The sequence below is a fragment of the Chiloscyllium plagiosum genome, unplaced genomic scaffold (assembly GCF_037043375.1).
Source record: "Chiloscyllium plagiosum isolate Xiang-an unplaced genomic scaffold, Cpla_swu_hap1 HiC_scaffold_6, whole genome shotgun sequence".
In the NCBI taxonomy this organism is placed as follows: domain Eukaryota; kingdom Metazoa; phylum Chordata; class Chondrichthyes; order Orectolobiformes; family Hemiscylliidae; genus Chiloscyllium; species Chiloscyllium plagiosum.
The window spans coordinates 132,857,781-132,880,511 of NW_028270144.1; the positions used below are offsets into that span (position 1 = coordinate 132,857,781).

At 47.1% G+C, this 22,731-nt stretch overlaps 1 protein-coding gene across 1 annotated transcript in view; it reads right to left on the reverse strand.

Annotated features, from left to right (window-relative positions):
• dnhd1 (dynein heavy chain domain 1) overlaps window positions 1–22,731 on the reverse strand; it is a 198,234-nt gene that overhangs the window by 138,510 nt on the left and 36,993 nt on the right. Inside the window, exons 3-6 of the mRNA XM_087988560.1 lie at window positions 21,572–21,872; window positions 12,553–14,323; window positions 6,905–7,131; window positions 1,383–1,584 (exon numbers count right to left, since the gene is read on the reverse strand). Coding sequence (XP_087844686.1) covers window positions 1,383–1,584; window positions 6,905–7,131; window positions 12,553–14,323; window positions 21,572–21,872 — 2,501 coding nt within the window. The remainder of the gene's footprint in view (window positions 1–1,382; window positions 1,585–6,904; window positions 7,132–12,552; window positions 14,324–21,571; window positions 21,873–22,731) is intronic.

Below are 22,731 nucleotides of genomic sequence, written 5' to 3' on the forward strand. Positions count from 1 at the left end.
CCATCCCACAAACCAGCCTACCATCCATTGGCTCTGTGTACACTTCCTGCTGCCTCAGAAAAACAGCCAACGTCATTAAAGAACCCTCCCCACCCCAGTTATACTCTCTTTCATCTGGCAGAAGACATAAAGGTTTGAAAATACCTAACAGAGTCAAGAATTGCTTCCTCCCAGCTGTTATCAGACTTATGAATGGACCTCTTATACATTAGAGTTGGGCTTTCTCTGCACCTTCTCTGTAGCTGTAACACTATATTCTGCATTCTGTTCTATTACCCTGATGTACTTAGGTAAGGAATGACTTGTCTCGATAGCATGCAATACAATACTTTTTAACATGTGACAATAATAAACCAAATCAAATCACCAAAAATATACCCTTTACACCACTCCTACTTCCCAGCACTAGGCCCATAACCTTGATTTTATGACATTTCAAATGCTCAACTGAGTACATTTTAATGGTTGTTAGATTACCCATCTCCACTATTGTCCCAGGCAATGCATTCCAGACCCCACCATCAGAAGGAGAAAAATCTTTGCCTCAAATCATCTCTCCAACACTTGCATTTTATTTTCAAATGATGCCCTTGGGGCCAGCATTCATTGCAGGCCCTGAATTCCCTGGAAGGCTGTTCACAATCAACCACATCACTGTGGGTCTGGAGTCATATGTAGACTAGACCAGGGAACAATGGCAGATATCCCTCCCTGAAGGGCATTAGTGAACCCGATGAGTTTTTAACAACAATCAGAAACAGCTACATGGTCATTATTTGGCTAGCTTTTAAAATTTCAGTCTTTCATTGAATTCAAATTGCAGCGCTGCGAGGGTAAGGTTCGAACACACGCCCCAAACCATTAGCCTGGGCTTAGGATTATTATCAAGATTAGAGTGGTGCTGGAAAAGCACAGCAGGTCAGGCAGCATCCGAGGAGCAGGAAAAACCAATGTTTCGGGCAAAAGCCACTTTCACTCAGGAATAATGGCCCAGTGACATTACCACAATGCCATTATCTCTCCTCAAGCCTTCTGGCCTGAAGTGAATTCATCACTGCCATCAAACATCCTCCATTTCCTTAACTTCATGTTACTCTAACCCCTTCCCAACTGCCAACCCAATTCCTTCTCTTAGGTCCCTGTTCCCCAATATATTCTGATTCTCGTAATCACTGTTGTCTTCTTAATTCCCTCATCTCCATCCATTAATCCCTGTATTCCCTAATATTGCTTGATCTGATTATAGCATATTGCCCTAATTCCAATCCAATTCCCCTTGTCCCTAATCTCCAGCCCTATCCTGTCCTGGCTCTTGCTGCAATCTCCTACTCCCTGTTCATTATACAGAAATCACCTTCAGGATGACGGTGGGAATAACTCACCTCTCACTTTCCAAACCCACACATTGATCCAGGTTATGGGTTAGCATCCAGAAGAGGTCAATGAAATCTAAGTAGTGACGTGGGGAAATGAGAGGCACAGTGGGGAGCACATGGTTCAAGTAGCTCAGAGCTGATTGGTGAATTAAAGCCATGACATTGGTGATTTCTGGAATCATTGTCCAAATTTGAGCGACTGATTGACCTAAAGCAAGAGGACACAATACCATCAGTGTGTGGAGTCAGTCAATGCAGTCAGTCAAACACATAACACTATGTCGCAGCTATAAGACCACTGCAGATTCAACAACCTACATTTACATAGGACCTTCTATTATCACAAGACTTTAGTAACTGATGCAATAGTGTGTATTGGGGACTCTTAGCTCGGTCACAGAAGGCAGAGAAAGCCTTAGTTTAATGTTGCCTCAGCACTGATCCTCCAACAGTGTGGGACTCTCTCAATATTGATCATTCAACAGTGCCACACTTGCTCAGTACTGACCCTCCGACAGTGCGGCACTCCCTCCGTACTGACCCTCTGACAGTGCGGCACTCCCTCAGTGCTGACCCTCCGACAGTGCGTCACTCCCTCCGTACTGACCCTCCGACAGTGCGTCACTCCCTCCGTACTGACTCTCCGACAGTGCAGCATTCCCTCAGCACTGACCCTCTGGCATTACATTCTTTCTCTTTGCTTAAAATCTAAAGATGGGAACAACCTGGGAAAAGAGATCAGATCCTCTTTTAAGTTATCTGTATTTTCAAAGCTCTTATTTTGTTCACATTATCTTTGGTGAGGATCCATCCCTGATTTGTTACATTTCTTTGAGAAAGTGACAAAGTTGATTGATGAGGGCAGGTTTGTAGATGTGATACACTGTACATGGACTTCAACAAGACATTTGATACGGTTCCCCATGTTGGGCTGATGGAGAAAGTGAAGTTGCATGGGGTCCAGGTTGTGCTAGCTAGATGGATAGAGAACTGGCTGGGCAACAGGAGACAGAGAAGATGGATAGAGAACTGGCTGGGCAACAGGGGACAGAGAGTAGTAGTTGAAGGTAATTTCTCAAAATGGAAAACTACAAGGATCTGGATCTGGAGGAAAGTATAGGTGGTCTGATTAGCAAGTTTGCAGATGACACTAAGATTGGTGGAGTAGCAGATAGTGAAGGGGACAGTCAGATAATGCAGTAGAATATAGATAGATTGGAGAACTGGGAAGAGAAATGGCAGATGGGAGTCCAATCCAGACAAATGCGAGGTAATGGATCTTGAAGATCCAATTCAAGAACGAACTATATAGCAAATGGAAAAGCCCTGTGAAAATGGATGTACAGAGAGGTCTGGGTGTTCAGGTCCTTTGTTCCCTGAAGGTGGCAACCAGGTTGATAGAGTGGTCAAGGTGGCATATGGCAAGCTTTCCTTCATTGGATGGAGTATTGGGTAAAAGAGTTGGAAGGTCATGTTACAATTGTATGTGACTTTGATTCAGTCACATTTGGAACACTGTGTATAGTTCTGGTCGCCACATTACCAAAAGGATGTGGATGCTTTGGAGAGGGTGCAGAGTAGGTTCACCAGGATGTTGCCTGGTATGGAGGGTGCTAACTATGAAGAGAGATGGAGTTGATTATGATTATTTTCATTAGAAAGACGGAAGTTGAAGAGGGACCTGATTAAGGTCTACAAAACCATGTAGACAGGGTGGATAGCAAGAAACATTTTCCCAGAATGGAGGACTCAATTACTAGGGGTCACGAGTTCAAGATGCGAGGGGAAAGGTTTAGGGGAGATATGTGTGGAAAGTTCTTTATGCAGTGGGTGGTGGGTGCCTGGAATGCATTGCCAGTGGAGGTGGTAGGGGAACGATAACATCATTTAAGATGTGTCTAGACAGATACATGAATGGGCAGGGAGTAAAACAATACAAACCCTTAGAAAATAGGCGCAGGTTTAGATAGAGGATCTGGATCGGCGTAGGATGGAGGGCTGAAGGGTCTGTTCCTGTGCTGTAATGTTCTTTGCTCTTTGGGGGGTATCTGCAAAGTATTTTTCAACATGAAGTTTTCAACATGTTGTTTTTGATAGCCACTGTACTGTTCCTTACAGACTCGTTTACTGTATTTCACCTTGTCTGCTTGGTCATCCTTTGCTTTGTCTTTTCCATTCACTGGAACCTGGTGTTATTTTAGATTTATCTGCTGTTTGTTTTAGTTTTCTTGTTGTCTCTTCATTTGTTCCTTACCTGTCTTTTTTAAAAGGAGAGTTTACATGTTGAAGTGGCTCCTGTTCTTTGACCCCCTCACTCTGATCTCTTGCTGTTGATCCCCAGGAACAGATTTGTTCAGTGTACAATGGACAGTCTGGGTGGAATCTTGTGGATCGAGCCCGGCTCCTGTGGGTTCAGGCAATAGCTGGGCTCTCACCTCAATTCTACCAGTGACACCACATACACCGAGCTGGGAACTTGTGTTGCAGACGTTTCGTCCCCTGTCAAGGTGACATCCTCAGTGCTTGGGAGCCTCCTGTGAAGCGCTTCTGTGATCTTTCCTTCAGCATTTGTAGTGGTTTGTCTCTGCTGCTTCCGATTGTCAGTTCCAGCTGTCCGTTGCAGTGACCAGTATATTGAGTCCAGATCGATGAGCTTATTGATTGAATCTGTGGATGAGTGCCATGCCTCTAGGAATTCCCTGGCTGTTCTCTGTTTGGCTTGTCCTATAATAGTAGTGTGGTCCCAGTCAAATTCATGTTGCTTGTCATCTGCATGTGTGGCTACTAAGGATAGCTGGTCGAGTCGTTTCATGGCTAGTTGGTGTTCATGGATGCGGATCGTTAGCTGTCTTCCTGTTTGTCCTATGTAGTGTTTTGTGCAGTCCTTGCATGGGATTTTGTACACTACATTGATTTTGCTCATGCTGGGTATCGGGTCCTTCATTCTGGTGAGTTGTTGTCTGAGAGTGGCTGTTAGTTTGTGTGCTGTTATGAGTCCTAGTGGTTGCAGTAGTCTGGCTGTCAGTTCGGAAATGCTCTTGATGTATGGTAGTGTGGATACCCGCGCAATTTCATCAACAGATGCCTAAGGGAAAGACAACGGAACGAGGACATGCCACAACCCAAAGGACTAGCCACACTACCATACATCAAGAGCATTTCTGAACTGACAGCCAGACTACTGCGACCACTAGGACTCATAACAGCACACAAACTAACAGTCACTCTCAGACAACAACTCACCAGAATGAAGGACCCGATACCCAGCATGAGCAAAACCAATGTAGTGTATAAAATCCCACGCAAGGACTGCACAAAACACTACATAGGACAAACAGGAAGACAGCTAACAATCCGTATCCATGAACACCAACTAGCCAAGAAACGACACGACCAGCTATCCTTAGTAGCCACACACGCAGATGACAAGCAACATGAATTTGACTGGGACAACACTACTATTATAGGACAAACCAAACAGTGAACAGCCAGGGAATTCCTAGAGGCATAGCACTCATCCACAGATTCAATCAATAAGCACATCGATCTGGACCCAATATACCGGCCACTGCAACAGACAGCTGGAACTGACAACCGGAAGCGGCAGAGACAAACCACAATAAATGCCGGAGGAAACATCACAGAAGCGCTTCACAGGAGGCTCCCAAGCACTGAGGATGTCACCTAGACAGGGGACAAAACGTCTGCAACACAAATTCCCAGCTCGGCGAACAGAACCACAACAACGAGCACCCGAGCTACAAATCTTCTCACAAACTTTGATCACCACATACAGTTTCTACAGGTAAGGTTTTGCTACATCTGTACAACGCATCAGTCAGACCACAGATGGAATACTGTGACTAGTTTTGGTTCCCTTATCTCAGGAATGATACACTGGCATCGTAGTCAGTCCAGAGAATGTTCAGGCAGCTGATCCCAGGAAGGATTGTCTTATGGAGGAGACAATCAGTAGATTGGGCCTGTGCTCATTGGAGTTTGGAAAAATAAGACGAGACTTTATTGAAACATTGCAGCCTCTTAGGGCACTTGCCAAGTAGACACATAAATGTTGCTCCCCCTTGTGGGAGAGCGTAGGTGCAGAGGGGATCATCTCAGAATAAGGGGCATCAATTCACGACAAAAATGAGGAGGAATTTGTTCGCTCAGAGGGGAGTGAATCTGTGGAATTCTTTACTGAAAAGGGTTGCTGAGGCTGGCTCATTAAGTATATTCAAGGATGAGACAGACAGATTTTTAATCAGTAAGGAAATCAATGGTTACGGTGAAAAGGCAGAAGAGTGGAGTTGAGGATTATCAAATTAGCTAGGACTTTATTGAATGTCAGAGCAGATGTAATGGGCTGATTTGCCATTTCTGTTTCCATGTCTTATAGTAACTGGGCTGAGTAGGGAAGGCAGGGAAAGAAGCTGGATGGTCATTATTTTATTGGAATAGGCAGGAGGTGGCTCTAACAAACCAAGTGAGCTCAGAGAGGTGAACAGAGGAGTCAGCAGAGATTCTGGTGAAAGATGTGAGTTTTGGACTGGGGTGGGGAAGTGGGAGAATGAGATACAGTGTAGTCCAGTGAGTTAATGGATGGCAGGCCCTGAGGCAGACTCATAGGAACAGAAAGATTCCATTTAGTCCCTTGAACCTGTTCCACTGCTGATTGATCTCCAGTGAAACATCATCTACATGACTTGATGGAAACCTATAAGATTATGAAATGCATAGATAGGGTTGACGGTCAGAATATTTTGCCAGTGTTGAAATGTCTAACACCACGGGATATGCATTTAAGATGACGGGGGGAAGTTCAAAGGAGATGTGAGGAGCAGGCTTTCTACACAGAGAGTGGTAGGAGTCTGGAATAAACTGCCAGGGGTGGTGGTAAAGGCAGATATGATAGGGAAGTTTCAGGGACTTTTAGATAAACACATGATTATGCAAGTAATGGAGGGATATGGACCAATGGCAGGCAGAAGGGATTAGTTTAATTTGACGTCATGTTCGACACAACATGGTGGACTGAAGGGCCAGTTCCTGTGCTGCACTGTTTTATCTTCTATATCCTGATTTTGTGACTCTTTACCATGCTGTGTAAGTCACACCTATCACCCTCAGTGTTTACATTTCCATTGAACCCCAGCACCAACAGTTTTCTTGAGCAGTGAATTCTCAGGTTTGAAGGTTCTGACCCCTCCTTTCCTCTAGACTCCTCCCTACCATAAGGAGAGGGAGCACTTTCTCTTCACTGACTCCATAGGGTCCTTGGATCACTTTCAAGACCTCAATTAGATCATCGTTTAATTTTCAACACTCCAGGGATTACAAGGTGGGTCTGTGAGACCCACTCTCAGGATGCAATACTTTTTTCCTGAGATTATTCTTCTCCCTCTCTGAGACTGACAGCGCCTTCTGAGATGTGGGCTGTGGATCTGAGCCCAGTGACTGTGAGGACTGAGCCTGAGATACCCCTGTTCCCTGACCCCTGATCCTGAAGCTGAGGTGCCAGTCATACTGACCGTTGATCCTGTTGATTGTTGAGAGGTTGCTAACTCCGAGTTGTGAGCTGGCAATCTGGGTGTAAGCTTGGTGTGGCCAAGGCTGCCACACATCGATGCAGCTACAGTGCAGGAGGAAGTGAGCCAGGTATCCAGGGAGGCCAACCCTCTGTCCGGGCATGTAGGCACTATCCCATGTGTTCAACAGCAACACCACATGGAGTGACTGCAATACAGCCAAGAGAAACCTGTACCAGAGGGACACACAGAAAGAGTCAGCTAGAGAAAAGGATGGTATGAGGTGGGGAGAGGGAGGGAAAATAATGGAGCAGCATGAGGTGCTGGGGGAAATAAGGAGGCAATGTAGGGTAGGGACAGCATGGATGAATAGTTGTACATTACTGGGTCACAATGAGTTTATCAGGTGATTGCTTGAAACTGGAAAGTCAAATTGTTAAAGGGATATTTGCTGTTTACAAAACAAAAATCATTAGTGATTTTGGAAAACAGCACCGAGCAAACTTTAGAGTGAGGTAAGGGCAGACTTTTATTGCTTTAATTGTTGCACAGACAGACCTGATAAATCTGGATTACTCTACACTGCCAATGCTTAGCTACAGTCTCTGGACTGAGATATGTTACTGGAGATGATTCCACTCAGTCCATGTATATGTGTGTGTGTGTGTGTCAGTCCATGTATGTGTGTGTGTCAGTCCATGTATATGTGTGTGTGCGCGCGCGTGCTGTGTGTGTGTGTGCGCGCGTGTGCCGTGTGTGCGTGTGTGTGTGTGTGACTGTGCAATCCTGACTGTGTACAAATGTTTGTTCGGGATTGAAGGAGATATAGTTTAATTTACACAGTAGCTTTGTTGGTGATCAATGTGTCACTTATTTTTGCAAAATAAGTTTGCCTGAAATTAACATGTTATTTTTGTGTTTATTGGAAATTCTGATGAAAGTCTCTTTTGTTCTCATTTAGGGGAATAAAATAAAATTTTGAGGATTAAGACGATCACACTTAGGTCAAATGTCCCGGACGACTCCCGACTAGGAGGGAACACTCCTGGCTGGAGATTGTTGTGCAGTGTCTATTCATCTGTTGCTGTAGTCTCTGCTTGGTCTCACAATGTACCTTCAATGCATTATCTGAGTTGAGATGACACCTATTGTTAAAAGCTATCTTGAAAATATAACTTTAAAAAGGTTTTGGGATTTACACATGAAAGAACTGATACCAACATGATCATTCTAAAATATGAACGACTGAAGCTAAATTTGTTTAATATTACATTCCATGACACTACAATCCTGTTGCAATAAATTCTGTGTCTTATGATTCTGCTCCACCTGATGAAGAAGCAGCACTTCAAAAGCTAGTGCCTTCAAATAAACCTGTTGGACTGTAACCTGGTGTTGTGTGATCTTGAATTTTGTCCACCCCAATCCAACACCAGCTCCTTCAAATTGTGTATATTTAAAGCTAAGGTAGATAGATACTTGATCATTTGGGGAATGAAGGGTTACGGGGAAAGGATAATAAAGTGGATGTGAGGAATACTAGACTAGGTGGGATTGAGGTTCACAAGGAAGAGGTATTAGAAATCCTGCAGAGTGTGAAAATAGATAAGTCCCCTGGGCCAGATGGGATTTATCCTTGGATCCTCTGGGAAGATAGGAAGGAGAATACCGAGCCTTTGGCATTGATCTTTACATCGTCATTGTCTACAGGAATGGTGCCAGAAGACTGGAGGATAGCAAATGTAGTTCCCTGTTCAAGAAGGGGAGTAGAGACAACCCTGGTAATTATAGACCAGTGAGCCTTACTTCAGTTGTGGGTGAAGTGTTGGAAAAGGTTATAAGAGATATGATTTATAATCATCTAGAAAAGAATAATTTGATTGGGGTAGTCAGCACTGTTTTGTGAAGGGTAGGTCGTGCCTCACAAACCTTATTGAGTTTTTTGAGAAGGTGACCAAACAGGTAGATGAGAGTAAACTGGTTGATGTGGTGTATATGGATTTCAGCAAGACGCTCGATAAAGTTCCCCACAGTAGGCTATTGTACAAAATGCGGAGGAATGGGATTGTGGGAGATATAGCAGTTTGGATCAGTAATTGGCTTGCTGAAATACGACAGAGGGTGGTGGTTGATGGGAAATGTTCATCCTAGAGTCCAGTTACTAGTGGTGTACCGCAAGGGTCGGTGTTGGGTCCACTGCTGTTCGTCATTTTTATAAATGACCTGGATGAGGGTGTAGAAGGGTGGGTTAGTAAATTTGCAGATGGCACTAAGGTCGGTGGAGTTGTGAATAGTCACGAAGGATGTTGTAGGTTACAGAGAGACATAGATAAGCTGCAGAGTTGGGCTGAGAGGTGGCAAATGGAGTTTAATGCGGACAAGTGTGAGGTGATTCACTTTGGTCGGAGTAACCGGAATGCAAAGTACTGGGTTAATGGTAAGATTCTTGGTAGTGTAGATGAGCAGAGAGATCTCGGTGTCCAGGTACACAGATCCTTGAAAGTTGCCACCCAGGTTGACAAGGTTGTTAAGAAGGCATACAGTGTTTTAGCTTTTATTAATAGAGAGATCGAGTTCCGGAAGCAGGAGGTTATGCTGCAGCTGTACAAAACTCTGGTGCGGCAGCACTTGGAGTATTGTGTACAGTTCTGGTCACCGCATTATAAGAAGGATGTGGAAGCTTTGGAAAGGATGCAGAGGAGATTTACTCGGATGTTGCCTGGTATGGAGGGAAGGTCTTATGAGGAAAGGCTGAGGGACTTGAGGATATTTTCATTGGAGAGAAGAAGGTTGAGACGTGATTAAATAGAGACATATAAGATAATCAGAGGGTTAGATAGGGTGGACAGGAAGAGCCTTTATCGGGACAAGTTATGGGCTTGTTAGTGGGTGAGCATTTTGGTGATGGTGACCACAATTCTGTGACTTTCACCTTGGTTATGGAGAGAGATAGGTGCGTGCAACAAGGCAGGTTTTACAATTGGGGGAAGGGTAAATACGATGCTGCAAGACAGGATCTGAGGAGCATAAATTGGGAGCATAGGCTGTCAGGGAAGAATGTCGTTGAAATGTGGAACTTTTTCGAGGAACAGATACGACGTGTCCTTGATATGTATGTACCTGTCAGGCAGGAAAGAGATGGTCGTGTGAGGGAACCTTGGTTGACGAGGGAGGTTGAATGTCTTGTAAGGAGGAAGAAGGAGGCTTACATAAGGTTGAGGAAACTAGGTTCAGACAGAGCGTTGGAGGGATACAGGATAGCCAGGAGGGAGCTGAAGAAAGGGATTAGGAGAGCTAAGAGAGGGCATGAAAAATCTTTGGCTGGTAGGATCAAGGATAACCCCAAGGCCTTTAATGCGTATGTGAGAAACATGAGAATGGCGAGAATGAGGGTAGGTCCGATCAAGGACAGTAGTGGGAGACTGTGTATTGAGATGGAAGAGATAGGAGAGGTCTTGAATGAGTACTTTTCTTCAGTATTTACAAATGAGAGGGACCGTATTGTTGAAGAGAAGAGTATGAAACGGACTGGTAAGCTAGAGGAGATACTTGTTAGGAAGAAAGATGTGTTGGGCATTTTGAAAAACTTGAGGATAGACAAGTCCCCCGGGCCTGACGGGATATATCCTAGGAATATGTGGGAAGCAAGAGAGGAAATTGCAGAGCCGTTGGCAATGATCTTTCCGTCTTCACTGTCAACGGGGGTGGTACCAGGGGACTGGAGAGTGGCGAATGTTGTGCCCCTGTTCAAAAAAGGGAATAGGGATAACCCCGGGAATTACAGGCCAGTTAGTCTTACTTTGGTGGTAGACAAAGTAATGGAAAGGGTACTGAGGGATAGAATTTATGAGTATCTGGAAAGACACTGCTTGATTAGGGACAGCCAGCACGGATTTGTGAGGGGTAGGTCTTGCCTTACAAGTCTTATTGAATTCTTTGAGGAGGTGACCAAGCATGTGGATGAGGGTAGAGCAGTGGATGCAGTGTACATGGATTTTAGTAAGGCATTTGATAAGGTTCCCCATGGTAGGCTTATGCGGAAAGTCAGGAGGCATGGGATAGTGGGAAATTTGGCCAGTTGGATAGAGAACTGGCTAACCGGTCAAAGTCAGAGAGTGGTAGTGGATGGTAAATATTCAGCCTGGAGCCCAGTTACAAGTGGAGTTCCGCAGGGATCAGTTCTGGGTCCTCTGCTGTTTGTAATTTTTATTAATGACTTGGAAGAGGGAGTCATAGGGTGGGTCAGTAAATTTGCAGACGATACGAAGATTGGTGGAGTGGTGGATAGTGAGGAGGGCTGTTGTCGGCTGCAAAGGGACTTAGATATGATGCAGAGCTGGGGTGAGGAGTGGCAGATGTAGTTCAACCCTGTCAAGTGTGAGGTTGTCCATTTTTGAAGGACAAATAAGAATGCGGAATACAGGGTTAACGGTAGGGTTCTTAGTAAGGTGGAGGAGCAGAGGGATCTTGGGGTCTATGTTCATAGATCTTTGAAAGTTGCCACTCAGGTGGATACAGCTTGTAAGAAGGCCTATGGTGTATTAGCGTTCATTAGCAGAGGGATTGAAATCAAGAGTCGTGAGGTGATGTTGCAGCTGCACAGGACCTTGGTTAGGCCACATTTGGAGTACTGTGTGCAGTTCTGGTCGCCTCATCTTAGGAAAGATGTGGAAGCTTTGGAGAGGGTGCAGAGGAGATTTACCAAGATGTTGCCTGGAATGGAGAATAGGTCGTACGAAGATAGGTTGAGAGTGCTAGGCCTTTTCTCATTGGAATAGCGAAGGATGAGGGGTGACTTGATAGAGGTTTATAAGATGATCAGGGGAATAGATAGAGTAGACAGTCAGAGACTTTTTCCCCGGGTACAACAGAGTGTTACAAGGGGACATAAATTTAAGGTGAAGGGTGGAAGGTATGGGGGGTAGGGGTAGGGCTGTCAGGGGTAGGCTCTTTACCCAGAGAGTTATGGGGGCATGGAATGCGCTGCCTGTGGGAGTGGCAGAGTCAGAATTATTGGTGACCTTTACGCAGCAATTGGATAGGTACATGGATGGGTGCTTAAGCTAGGACAAATGTTCGGCACAACATCGTGGGCCGAAGGGCCTGTTCTATGCTGTATTGTTCTATGTTCTATGTGACGGCGAGCACGAGGGGGCATAGCTTTAAATTGAGGGGTGATAGATATAGGACAGATGTCAGAGGTAGTTTCTTTACTCAGAGAGTAGTAAGGGTATGGAATGCTTTGCCTGCAATGATAGTAGATTCGCCAACTTTACATTTAAGTCGTCATTGAACAAGCATATGGATGTACATGGAATAGTGTAGGTTCGATGAGCTTCAGATTGGTATGACAGGTCGGCGCAACATCGAGGGCCGAAGGGCCTGTCCTGCGCTGTAATTTTCTATGTTCTATAATATCGGATCAGACATGATCCTATTGAATGGTACAGTAGACCTACCCTCCTGTTCCAATTTCTTATTGTCTTATTGTTTAAGTCACTCAAACACAGAGTGACATTATCATTGGCATTCAGCCCTCTGTTTTATTGCAGTGACGCACAATAGAAGGCAAGGCACAGGTACCTCCTGGTGCCATTCATCAAGAGTTGGAGCTTTATGAAAACGCCAGGGATTGAACATTCTACACCTACCTCTCCATCACCTGCTCTCTCTTCACATTTAATGGCAGCCTCCTAATGTTGGCAAACATCTTGGCTAATTCCTCCAATTCAATGGCTGTGTAAAGCTCGGGATATTTACCCTCTGCCATCACGTCATTCAAATCTTGGAGTATGTCTTTCCTCAGAGCCCCGTGGACCAGAATCACTGTGTCTTTTCCATGAATCCCAGCCCCATAACTTGCCTGCTTAATCACTTTAGCTATCTCCAGTCTCGACATCTCACCGTTGATCTCAAAGAGGTCAGCCATAGTGAGGTAGGCAGCCAATCTGACCAGTGTTTTACGGCCAGAGAAATTAGTGAGAGACAGCAAGGCGCAGTGACCTCTGGGAATGCACAGAACCCTGTAGATACGTACAAAGTGATACACACATTCGTTGAAGAAAATGATTTGGTAGTTGGTTTTGTTTTTGTGGTTCTGTTTCTGGACAATTAACTGGAGTTGCTGGGCAATCGTATCACAGTTCACCTCCCGGTATGGGTTCCACTTGGGAGAGCTCATCTGTTGTTTATTAACTGGGCGAACAGCCAACTTGCTGTAGATGAGGTTACTTAAAGATTCCTCTGTGCGCAGTAAATGGGGTGGGAACAGTGGTTTTAGAGTTTCTGACCTCTTAGTCTTCCTGCTGTGACTTCTGGCATGTTTGTGCTTTTTCTGGACAGAGGTCTCACTTTCTGTCCATGGATTGTCATGGGGTGCCCCGGCTGGAGAATGACTCCTGGTCTTTGAGTCATTTGTCTGACTCTCTGATACTGAAGTCAACCGATGTTGAACCTCAGAACTGGAGTAATCTCTCTTGGTAGTTTCTGCTTGCTCTGAAGTCTTGCTTGAGATCTTTGATCCAGATTCAGTGAGCTGCAGAGGTTGAGGTAATTGGCTTTTGGGGTCTAGATTAGCGATAACTCCAAGCTCTCTGCCACCATCACCAGATGTCTCTCTAGATCTATCTGCACTCTGCTCTTCCAGGGAGACCGGAGTGATTATTTGTTGGAACTCTACCACATTAGACTGGCTCAGACTAGTAACCTCAATTGAGGATTCAGCTACTTTTTGCAGAGTCTGAAGGCTTTCAGCTCCATTTTCAGAAGTACAGAAATGAAACTGAGCCACTTCCTCCAATATCTGTGTCAAAGTTTTCTTGTCCTCTTTGATCAGGAGGCAGTCGGAGAAGGTCCTCATGGACTCATGTAGCCACAGATCGATGATGATTTTAGTGACAGACGAAATGGTGGATGACAGCCGAGATCCTGATCGCTTGAATTTACCTTTCTTGGGTTTGACAAGCGTGGTGATAGACGCAGGATTCAGCAAGAACATACCATTCAATACTGCCCCGATATCCGTCATTGAGAACAGATAATGGGCACAGCTAGGTGATGGCTTCAGAGTCTGCCTTACTCTGTGGTAGAGCTCCACTGTGGCTGAAACAAGAGCATGGGCCAGGACAGCGTGTCTGGCCAGTGTGTAGGTCGGGAAGTTATTCAGCCACTGGGTCACACAGGGAGTGTAAATGGCTGTTAACATGGCTGAAGTCATCTCTGGGAGAGCAAGGACAGTGAACAATCGGGTGAAACGAGATGAGACAAAACCCATTCTTCCTCGGAGTGGTGCACAAGTCATGATGTAGTTGACACGGGCAGAATGGAAGTAACGGAACTGCTGGCAGTTCCCATCATACGAGCCATGACAGGTCAATGAGTGACGGAACGTCTCAATGACTGGTTGGCATCCTGAACCCGCCTCTAAAGAACAACAAGATTTAAAGATGGTGAGATTAAACTCAGTGTCAACTCTTCCAACACAACAAGCTGAAATCTGTGTGTGCATATTGGGACAGGTGTGTGATATGAAAGGTATCTGATTTATATACAGAACTTTTTTACATTTTGGATTATAAAGTAATGGTACATGGGGCTGGTTACTCCTCTGAAGGATAATTCAAAAACATCCAGGTCTGACAGTCTCCTGGAACAGTGACCCTTATCCAGGATATGTCAGAGAGGAAGCCCCTTGTTTTTATTTTGTACTTTATGATAAGTTGAGTAACAATTGATGGCCATTAGCTGGTCTTGGTTCAGGATCATCAAACATAGCGATGTGTCATAACATCTCTCAGGAGGTTGATTCAAAATAGTCTGTACCGACAATGGACTATTTTGAGGGTTCTTGTGGTTATGTCCATATCTTTGAGCCAGAAGACCCAGGTTCAAGTCTCGCGTGTTCCAGGGGTATATAATAACATCTCTGGACAGGTTGATGAAAAGAAAATCAAGTTTATCTGACAAAAATAAGAAATTGCAAGTTTTAGGGCAGTTTGGACAAGCCCTGACTGAGGTGAACAGTAAATGTAGTTTCTCTCTTAGAATGAGTCCAGGATTGCACAGGGAAAGAACAGTTATTTCAGTAGAAAAGTTTAATTTGTGAAACTTTCAAAACAGGAGACTTTGGTTAGACATGTGAAGTTTACAAAAATCTCAGAAAGTCTGCACCTTCAGTTATGAAAGTATTCATGTAAGAAGACTTCACAGTTTACAGGAAGGAAATGCGGAGGGATCAGTACAGTTGAACATACAGATTTGATACAGGGGACAATTAAAAAACTGAAAGAATTGTGGATCCTGTGAATCAGAAACAAACACAGAAGTTGCTGGAAAAGCTTAGCAAATCTGGCAGCATCTGTGAAGAAAAATTGGAGTTAACATTCCGGTTCGTGACCCTTCCTTGGAATTTCTGGACCCAAGACGTTAACTTCTGATTTCTCTTCACAGATGCTGCCAGACCTGCAGAGCTTTTCCAGTAACTTCTGCTTTTGTTGCAGGGGATAATTTCTCTGGATTTAAATCCCTGTGATAGATCGTGTTGGGAAACGGGACGGGACCTTATTTTGCTGTGTTTGAAGATTTATCTGGTTCTATCTGGTTTAGATGCTTAGTTTATTATTTTTATCTTCTATGTAACATGCTCCTGTTCTGTGTTTAAGAAACACTGCACTCTCATGTGACCATGATTCAGTTTGCAGCCACAACACCAACTAAAATAACAACAGACATGACCCATCAAGCCAAATTTCATTCTTGGAACTGACTTGTGCAGTCTTCCTATCAACTGAGATCATAAGAAGTGTGTGAGAATGCCTGTATGGAGATTGTGTAGGGGTTTGAAAGTGGGGGATAAGTGGACGGTGTCAGTGTGTGTGGGGGACTAAGTATGGAATTGAATATGGGTGAGAGGGCAAATGTGTGAGGGAGCAAATGTGGAGTATGTTTATGTGGTGGTGAGTGTGGAGGTGTGTGTGTGTGTGTGTGTGTGTGTAGATAGTTCCCCTGATGTAGCAGCAGGTGCAAGTGTGGGAGGGGAGTGAGGGGTGCAAATATGGGGGGATGAGTGTCAGTCCTTAAAGATAGCCTCCGCTTACTCCAAATCGGGAAGAAGAAAGAAAAGGAGGTCAAAAAAAAAATCTGCCACGGTTCCTTCTGGAGGGGGACCCACAACCTGCAGAACCACTATTATTATAGCCACAGAAACAAAACTTTAAACTCTTGCAGCATTTGAATACTCTTGAATACTCCCAAGAGGAACTGTTCAGAAAACAGGGAGAGTTCAGGGTCAATCACTCTTGACGTCAGGGACACTCTCAGCCTCAGGGTCATAGAACATAGAAAAATACAGCGCAGTACAGGCCCTTTGGCCCTCGATGTTGCGCCGATCCAAGCCCACCTAACCTACACTAGTCCACTATCCTCCATATGCCTATCCAATGCCCGCTTAAATACCCATAAAGAGGGAGAGTCCACCACTGCTACTGGCAGGGCATTCCATGAACTCACAACTCGCTGAGTAAAGAATCTACCCCTAACATCTGTCCTATACCTACCACCCCTTAATTTAAAGCTATGCCCCCTCGTGATAGCTGACGCCATACGTGGAAAAAGGTTCTCACGGTCAACCCTATCTAAACCCCTAATCATTTTGTACACCTCTATCAAGTCACCCCTAAACCTTCTTTTCTCCAATGAAAACAGCCCCAACTGCCTCAGCCTTTCCTCATACGATCTTCCTACCATACCAGGCAACATCCTGGTAAACCTCCTCTGCACCCGTTCCAGTGCCTCCACATTCTTCCTATAGTATGGCGACCAAAACTGCACACAATACTCCAGATGCGGCCGCACCAGAGTCTTATACAACTGCAACATGACCTCAGGGCTCCGGAACTCAATTCCTCTACCAATAAAAGCCAGTACGTCATATGCCTTCTTCACCGCACTATTTACCTGGGTGGCAACTTTCAGAGATCTGTGTACATGGACACCAAGATCCCTCTGCTCATCCACACTACCAAGTATCCAACCATTAGCCCAGTACCCCATCTTCTTGTTACTCATACCAAAGTGAATCACCTCACACTTACCTACATTGAACTCCATTTGCCACCTTTCTGCCCAGCTCTGCAACTTATCTATATCCCGCTGTAACCTGACACATACTTCCTCACTGTCCACAACTCCACCGACTTTCGTATCATCCGCAAACTTGCTCACCCAACCTTCTAGCCCCTCCTCCAGGTCATTTATAAAAATGACAAACAGCAATGGTCCCAAAACAGATCCTTGCATAACACCGCTAGTAACTGCACTCCAAGATGAACCTTTACCATCAACTACTACCCTCTGTCTTCTTCCAGCCAGCCAATTCCTAATCCAAACCTCCAACTCACCCTCAATGCCATACCTCCGTATGTTTTGCAGTAGCCTACCATGGGGAACCTTATCAAACGCCTTACTAAAATCCATATACACCACATCTACCACTTTACCCTCGTCTACCTCCTTAGTCATCTTCTCAAAGAATTCAATAAGGTTTGTGAGGCACAACCTGCCCTTCACAAAACCATGCTGACTATCCTTGATCACATTATTCCTATCCAGATGTTCACAAATCCTATCCCTTACAATTCTCTCTAAGACTTTGCCCACAACAGAAGTGAGACTTACCGGCCTATAGTTACTAGGGTTATCCCTACTCCCCTTCTTGAACAAGGGAACCACATTTGCTATCCTCCAGTCTACTGGCACTATTCCTGTAGACAATGAGGATATAAAAATCAAGGTAGGGAGGAGGGCCTTGGGGGAGGGGCGTTGGAAATGTGATAGGTGGAAAGAGGTCAAGGTGAGGGTGATAGGTCAGACTGGGGTGGGGGCGGAGAGGTCGGGAAGAAGATCTCAGGTTAGGAAGGCGGTGCTGAATTTGATGGATTTGACTGAGACAGGGTGGGGGGAGGGGAAATGAGGAAACTGGTGAAATCCGAGTTCATCCCTTGTGGTTGGAGGGTTCCTAGCCGGAAGATGAGGCGTTCTTCCTCCAACCGTCGTTTTGTTGTGGTCTGACGATGGAGGAGTCCAAAGACCTGCATATCCTTGGTGGAGTGGGAGGGGGAATTGAAATGTTGAGCCACAGGGTGGTTGGGTTGGTTGGTCCGGGTGTCCCAGAGGTGTTCTCTGAAACGCTCCGCAAGTAGCCGGCCTGTCTCCCCAATATAGAGGAGGCCACATCGGGTGCAGAGGATGCAATAGATGATATGTGTGGAGGTGCAGGTGAATCTGTGGCGGATATGGAAGTTTCCTTTGGGGCCTTGGAGGGAGGTGAGGGGGGAGGTGTGGGCGCAAGTCTTGCACCTCCTGCGGTTGCAGGGGAAGGTGCCGGGAGTGGAGGTTGGGTTGGTGGGGGGTGTGGATCTGACGAGGAGTCATGGAGGGAGTGGTCTTTACGGAATGCTGATAGGGGAGGGGAGGGAAATATATCCTTGGTGCTGGGGTCCGTTTGGAGGTAGCGGAAATGACGGTGGATGATGCGCTGTACATGGAGATTGGTGGGGTGGTAGGTGAGGACCAGTGGGGTTCTGTCCTGGTGGCGGTTGGAGGGGCGGGGCTCAAGGGCGGAGGAGCGGGAAGTGGAAGCGATGCGGTGGAGGGCATCGTCGATCACGTCGGGGGGAAATTGCGGTCCTTGAAGAAGGAGGCCATCTGGGATGTGCGTTTTTGGAACTGGTCCTCCTGGGAGCAGATGCGGCGGAGTCGAAGGAATTGGGAGAATGGGATGGCGTTTTTACAGGGGGCAGGATGGGAGGAGGTGTAGTCCAGGTAGCTGTGGGAGTCGGTCGGTTTGTAGTAGATGTCCGTGTTGATTCGGTCGCCTGAGATAGAAATAGAAAGGTCGAGGAAGGGGAGGGAGGAATCTGAGACTGTCCAGGTGAATTTGAGGTCGGGGTGGAAGGTGTTGGTGAAGTGGATGAACTGTTCAACTTCCTCGTGGGAGCACGAGGCGGCGCCGATACAGTCATCGATGTAGCGGAGGAAAAGGTGGGGGGTGGGGCCAGTGTAGTTGCGGAAGATGGATTGTTCCACATATCCTATGAAGAGGCAGGCATAGCTGGAGCCCATGCGGGTGCCCATGGCTACTCCTTTCGTTTGGAGCACATATCCTACGAAGAGGCAGGCATAGCTGGGGCCCATGCAATCCATCTTCCGCAACTACACTGGCCCCACCCCCCACCTTTTCCTCCGCTACATCGATGACTGTATCGGCGCCGCCTCGTGCTCCCACGAGGAAGTTGAACAGTTCATCCACTTCACCAACACCTTCCACCCCGACCTCAAATTCACCTGGACAGTCTCAGATTCCTCCCTCCCCTTCCTCGACCTTTCTATTTCTATCTCAGGCGACCGAATCAACACGGACATCTACTACAAACCGACCGACTCCCACAGCTATCTGGACTACACCTCCTCCCATCCTGCCCCCTGTAAAAACGCCATCCCATTCTCCCAATTCCTTCGACTCCGCCGCATCTGCTCCCAGGAGGACCAGTTCCAAAAACGCACAACCCAGATGGCCTCCTTCTTCAAAGACCACAATTTCCCCCCCGACGTGGTCGACGATGCCCTCCACCGCATCTCTTCCACTTCCCGCTCCTCCGCCCTTGAGCCCCGCCCCTCCAACCGCCACCAGGACAGAACCCCACTGGTCCTCACCTACCACCCTACCAACCTCCATATACATCGTATCATCCGCCGTCATTTCCGCCACCTCCAAACGGACCCCAGCACCAAGGATATATTTCCCTCCCCTCCCCTATCAGCATTCCGTAAAGACCACTCCCTCCATGACTCCTCGTCAGATCCACACCCCCCACCAACCCAACCTCCACTCCCGGCACCTTCCCCTGCAACCGCAGGAGGTGCAAGACTTGCGCCCACACCTCCCCCCTCACCTCCCTCCAAGGCCCCAAAGGAAACTTCCATATCCGCCACAGATTCACCTGCACCTCCACACATATCATCTATTGCATCCTCTGCACCCGATGTGGCCTCCTCTATATTGGGGAGACAGGCCGGCTACTTGCGGAGCGTTTCAGAGAACACCTCTGGGACACCCGGACCAACCAACCCAACCACCCTGTGGCTCAACATTTCAATTCCCCCTCCCACTCCACCAAGGATATGCAGGTCTTTGGACTCCTCCATCGTCAGACCACAACAAAACGACGGTTGGAGGAAGAACGCCTCATCTTCCGGCTAGGAACCCTCCAACCACAAGGGATGAACTCGGATTTCACCAGTTTCCTCATTTCCCCTCCCCCCACCCTGTCTCAGTCAAATCCATCAAATTCAGCACCGCCTTCCTAACCTGAGATCTTCTTCCCGACCTCTCCGCCCCCACCCCAGTCTGACCTATCACCCTCACCTTGACCTCTTTCCACCTATCACATTTCCGACGCCCCTCCCCCAAGTCCCTCCTCCCTACCTTTTATCTTAGCCTGCTGGACAAACTTTCCTCATTCCTGAAGAAGGGCTTATGCCCGAAACGTCGATTCTCCTGTTCCCTGGATGCTGCCTGACCTGCTGCGCTTTTCCAGCAACACATCTCCGGCTCTGATCTCCAGCATCTGCAGACCTCACTTTCTCCTATAAAAATCAAGGCCAATGGCTCTGCAATCTCCTCCCTTGCTTCCCAGAGAATCCTGGGATAAATGCCATCAGGCCCAGGGGACTTATCTATTTTCACCCTTTCCAGAATTTCCAACACCTCTTCCCTACATACCTCAAAGCTGTCCATTCTAATTAATTGTGACTCAATATTCACATCGGCAACAATGTCCTGTTCCTGAGTGAATACTGACGGAAAGTATTCATTCAGTGTCTCCCTAATCTCTTCAGCCTCCACATGCAACTTCCCACTACTATCCTTGACTGGACCTATTCCTACCCTAGTCATTCTTTTATTCCTGACATAACTATAGAAAGCCTTAGGGTTTTCCCTAATCCTACCAACTAAGGACTTTTCATGTCCCCTCCTTGCTGCTCTTAGCTCTCTCTTCAGGTCCTTCCTGACTACCTTATAATTCTCAATCGCCCCAATTGAACCTTCATGCCTCATCTTTACATAGGCCGCCCTCTTCCATTTAACAAGGGATTCCAATTCCTTATTAAACCACGGCTCCCTCACACGACCCTTTCCTCCCTGCCTGACAGGTACATACTTATCAAGGACACTCAATAGTTGCTCCTTGAAAAGCTCCACATATCAATTGTGCCCATGCCTTGAAGCCTACTTTTCCAAGCCACGCATTCTAGGTCGTGCTTCACCGCATCATAATTTCCCTGCCCCCAGCTATAACTCTTGCCCTGCAGTGCACACTTATCCCTCTCCATCACTAGAGTAAAAGTCACCGAATTGTGGTCACTGTCCCCAAAGTGCTCACCAAAGTCACTCAGTCTCAGGGTCACTCTTAGGGTCAGGATCACTCTCAGGGCCAGAGTCACTCTCAAGGTTACTCTCAGGTTCAGGGTCAATCTCAGGGCTACTCTCAAGGTCACTCTCAGGGCCAGGGCCAGGGTCACTCTCGGGGTCACTCTCAGCCTCAGGGTCCCTCTGTATCCAGTCTCTGTATTGGTTCCATGTTTTGAACACCACGATGACCCCTCACTCACTGAAAGGAGCAGCATGAATGTCATCCAGGAAGAAAAGGGCTTTGGCCTTGGTGCCAGCAGTCACTGCAGATGATAAGGAGAGTTCTTGCTGCCTGCTCGTGAAGACCTTCTCTGTCAAGTAGCACCGAGCGTGTCTGGGCAGACTGTTCGTGCTGATGGGCAGTCGATAAATGGTGGGGTAGGAGATTAATCCTTTCACTGCCTGCACAAAGCTGGTCTTCCCAGAAAGCTGTTCACCAACCAGCAGTGTAGAACAACCCGATAAAAGCAGCAGCTCCAATAACTTCACATACCTCTGAAACTGTAAAAGAAACAATCAGATATCATATGGTCTTCAGAACAATATTTGATATATGTCTGTTCCTCAACACCATTCATGTACTGATCCTCCGACAGTGCGGCACTCCCTCAGCACTGACCCTCCGACAGTGCCCACTCTCTCAGCACAGACCCTCCGACAGTGCGGCACTCCCTCAGCATTGACCCTCCGACAGTGCGGCACTCCCTCAGCATTGACCCTCCGACAGTGCGGCACTCCCTCAGCACTGACCCTCCGACAGTGCAGCACTCCCTCAGCACTGACCCTCCGACAGTGTGGCACTCCCTCAGCACTGACCCTCCGACAGTGCGGCACTCCCTCAGCACTGACCCTCCGACAGTGCCCACTCCCTCAGCACTGACCCTCCGACAGTGCGGCATTCCCTCAGCACTGACCCTCGGACAGTGCGGCACGCCCTCAGCACTGACCCTCCGACAGTGACCACTCCCTCAGCACTGACCCTCCGACAGTGTGGCACTCCCTCAGCACTGACCCTCCGACAGTGCGGCACTCCCTCAGCATTGACCCTCCGACAGTGCGGCACTCCCTCAGCACTGACCCTCCGACAGTGCGGCACTCCCTCAGCACTGACCCTCCGACAGTGCAGCACTCCCTCAGCACTGACCCTCCGACAGTGCCCACTCCCTCAGCACTGACCCTCCAACAGTGCGGCACTCCCTCAGCACTGACCCTCCGACAGTGCGGCACTCCCTCAGCAGAGACCCTCTGACAGTGCCCACTCCCTCAGCACTGACCCTCCGACAGTGCGGCACTCCCTCAGCACTGACCCTCTGACAGTGCCCACTCCCTCAGCACTGACCCTCCGACAGTGCGGCACTCC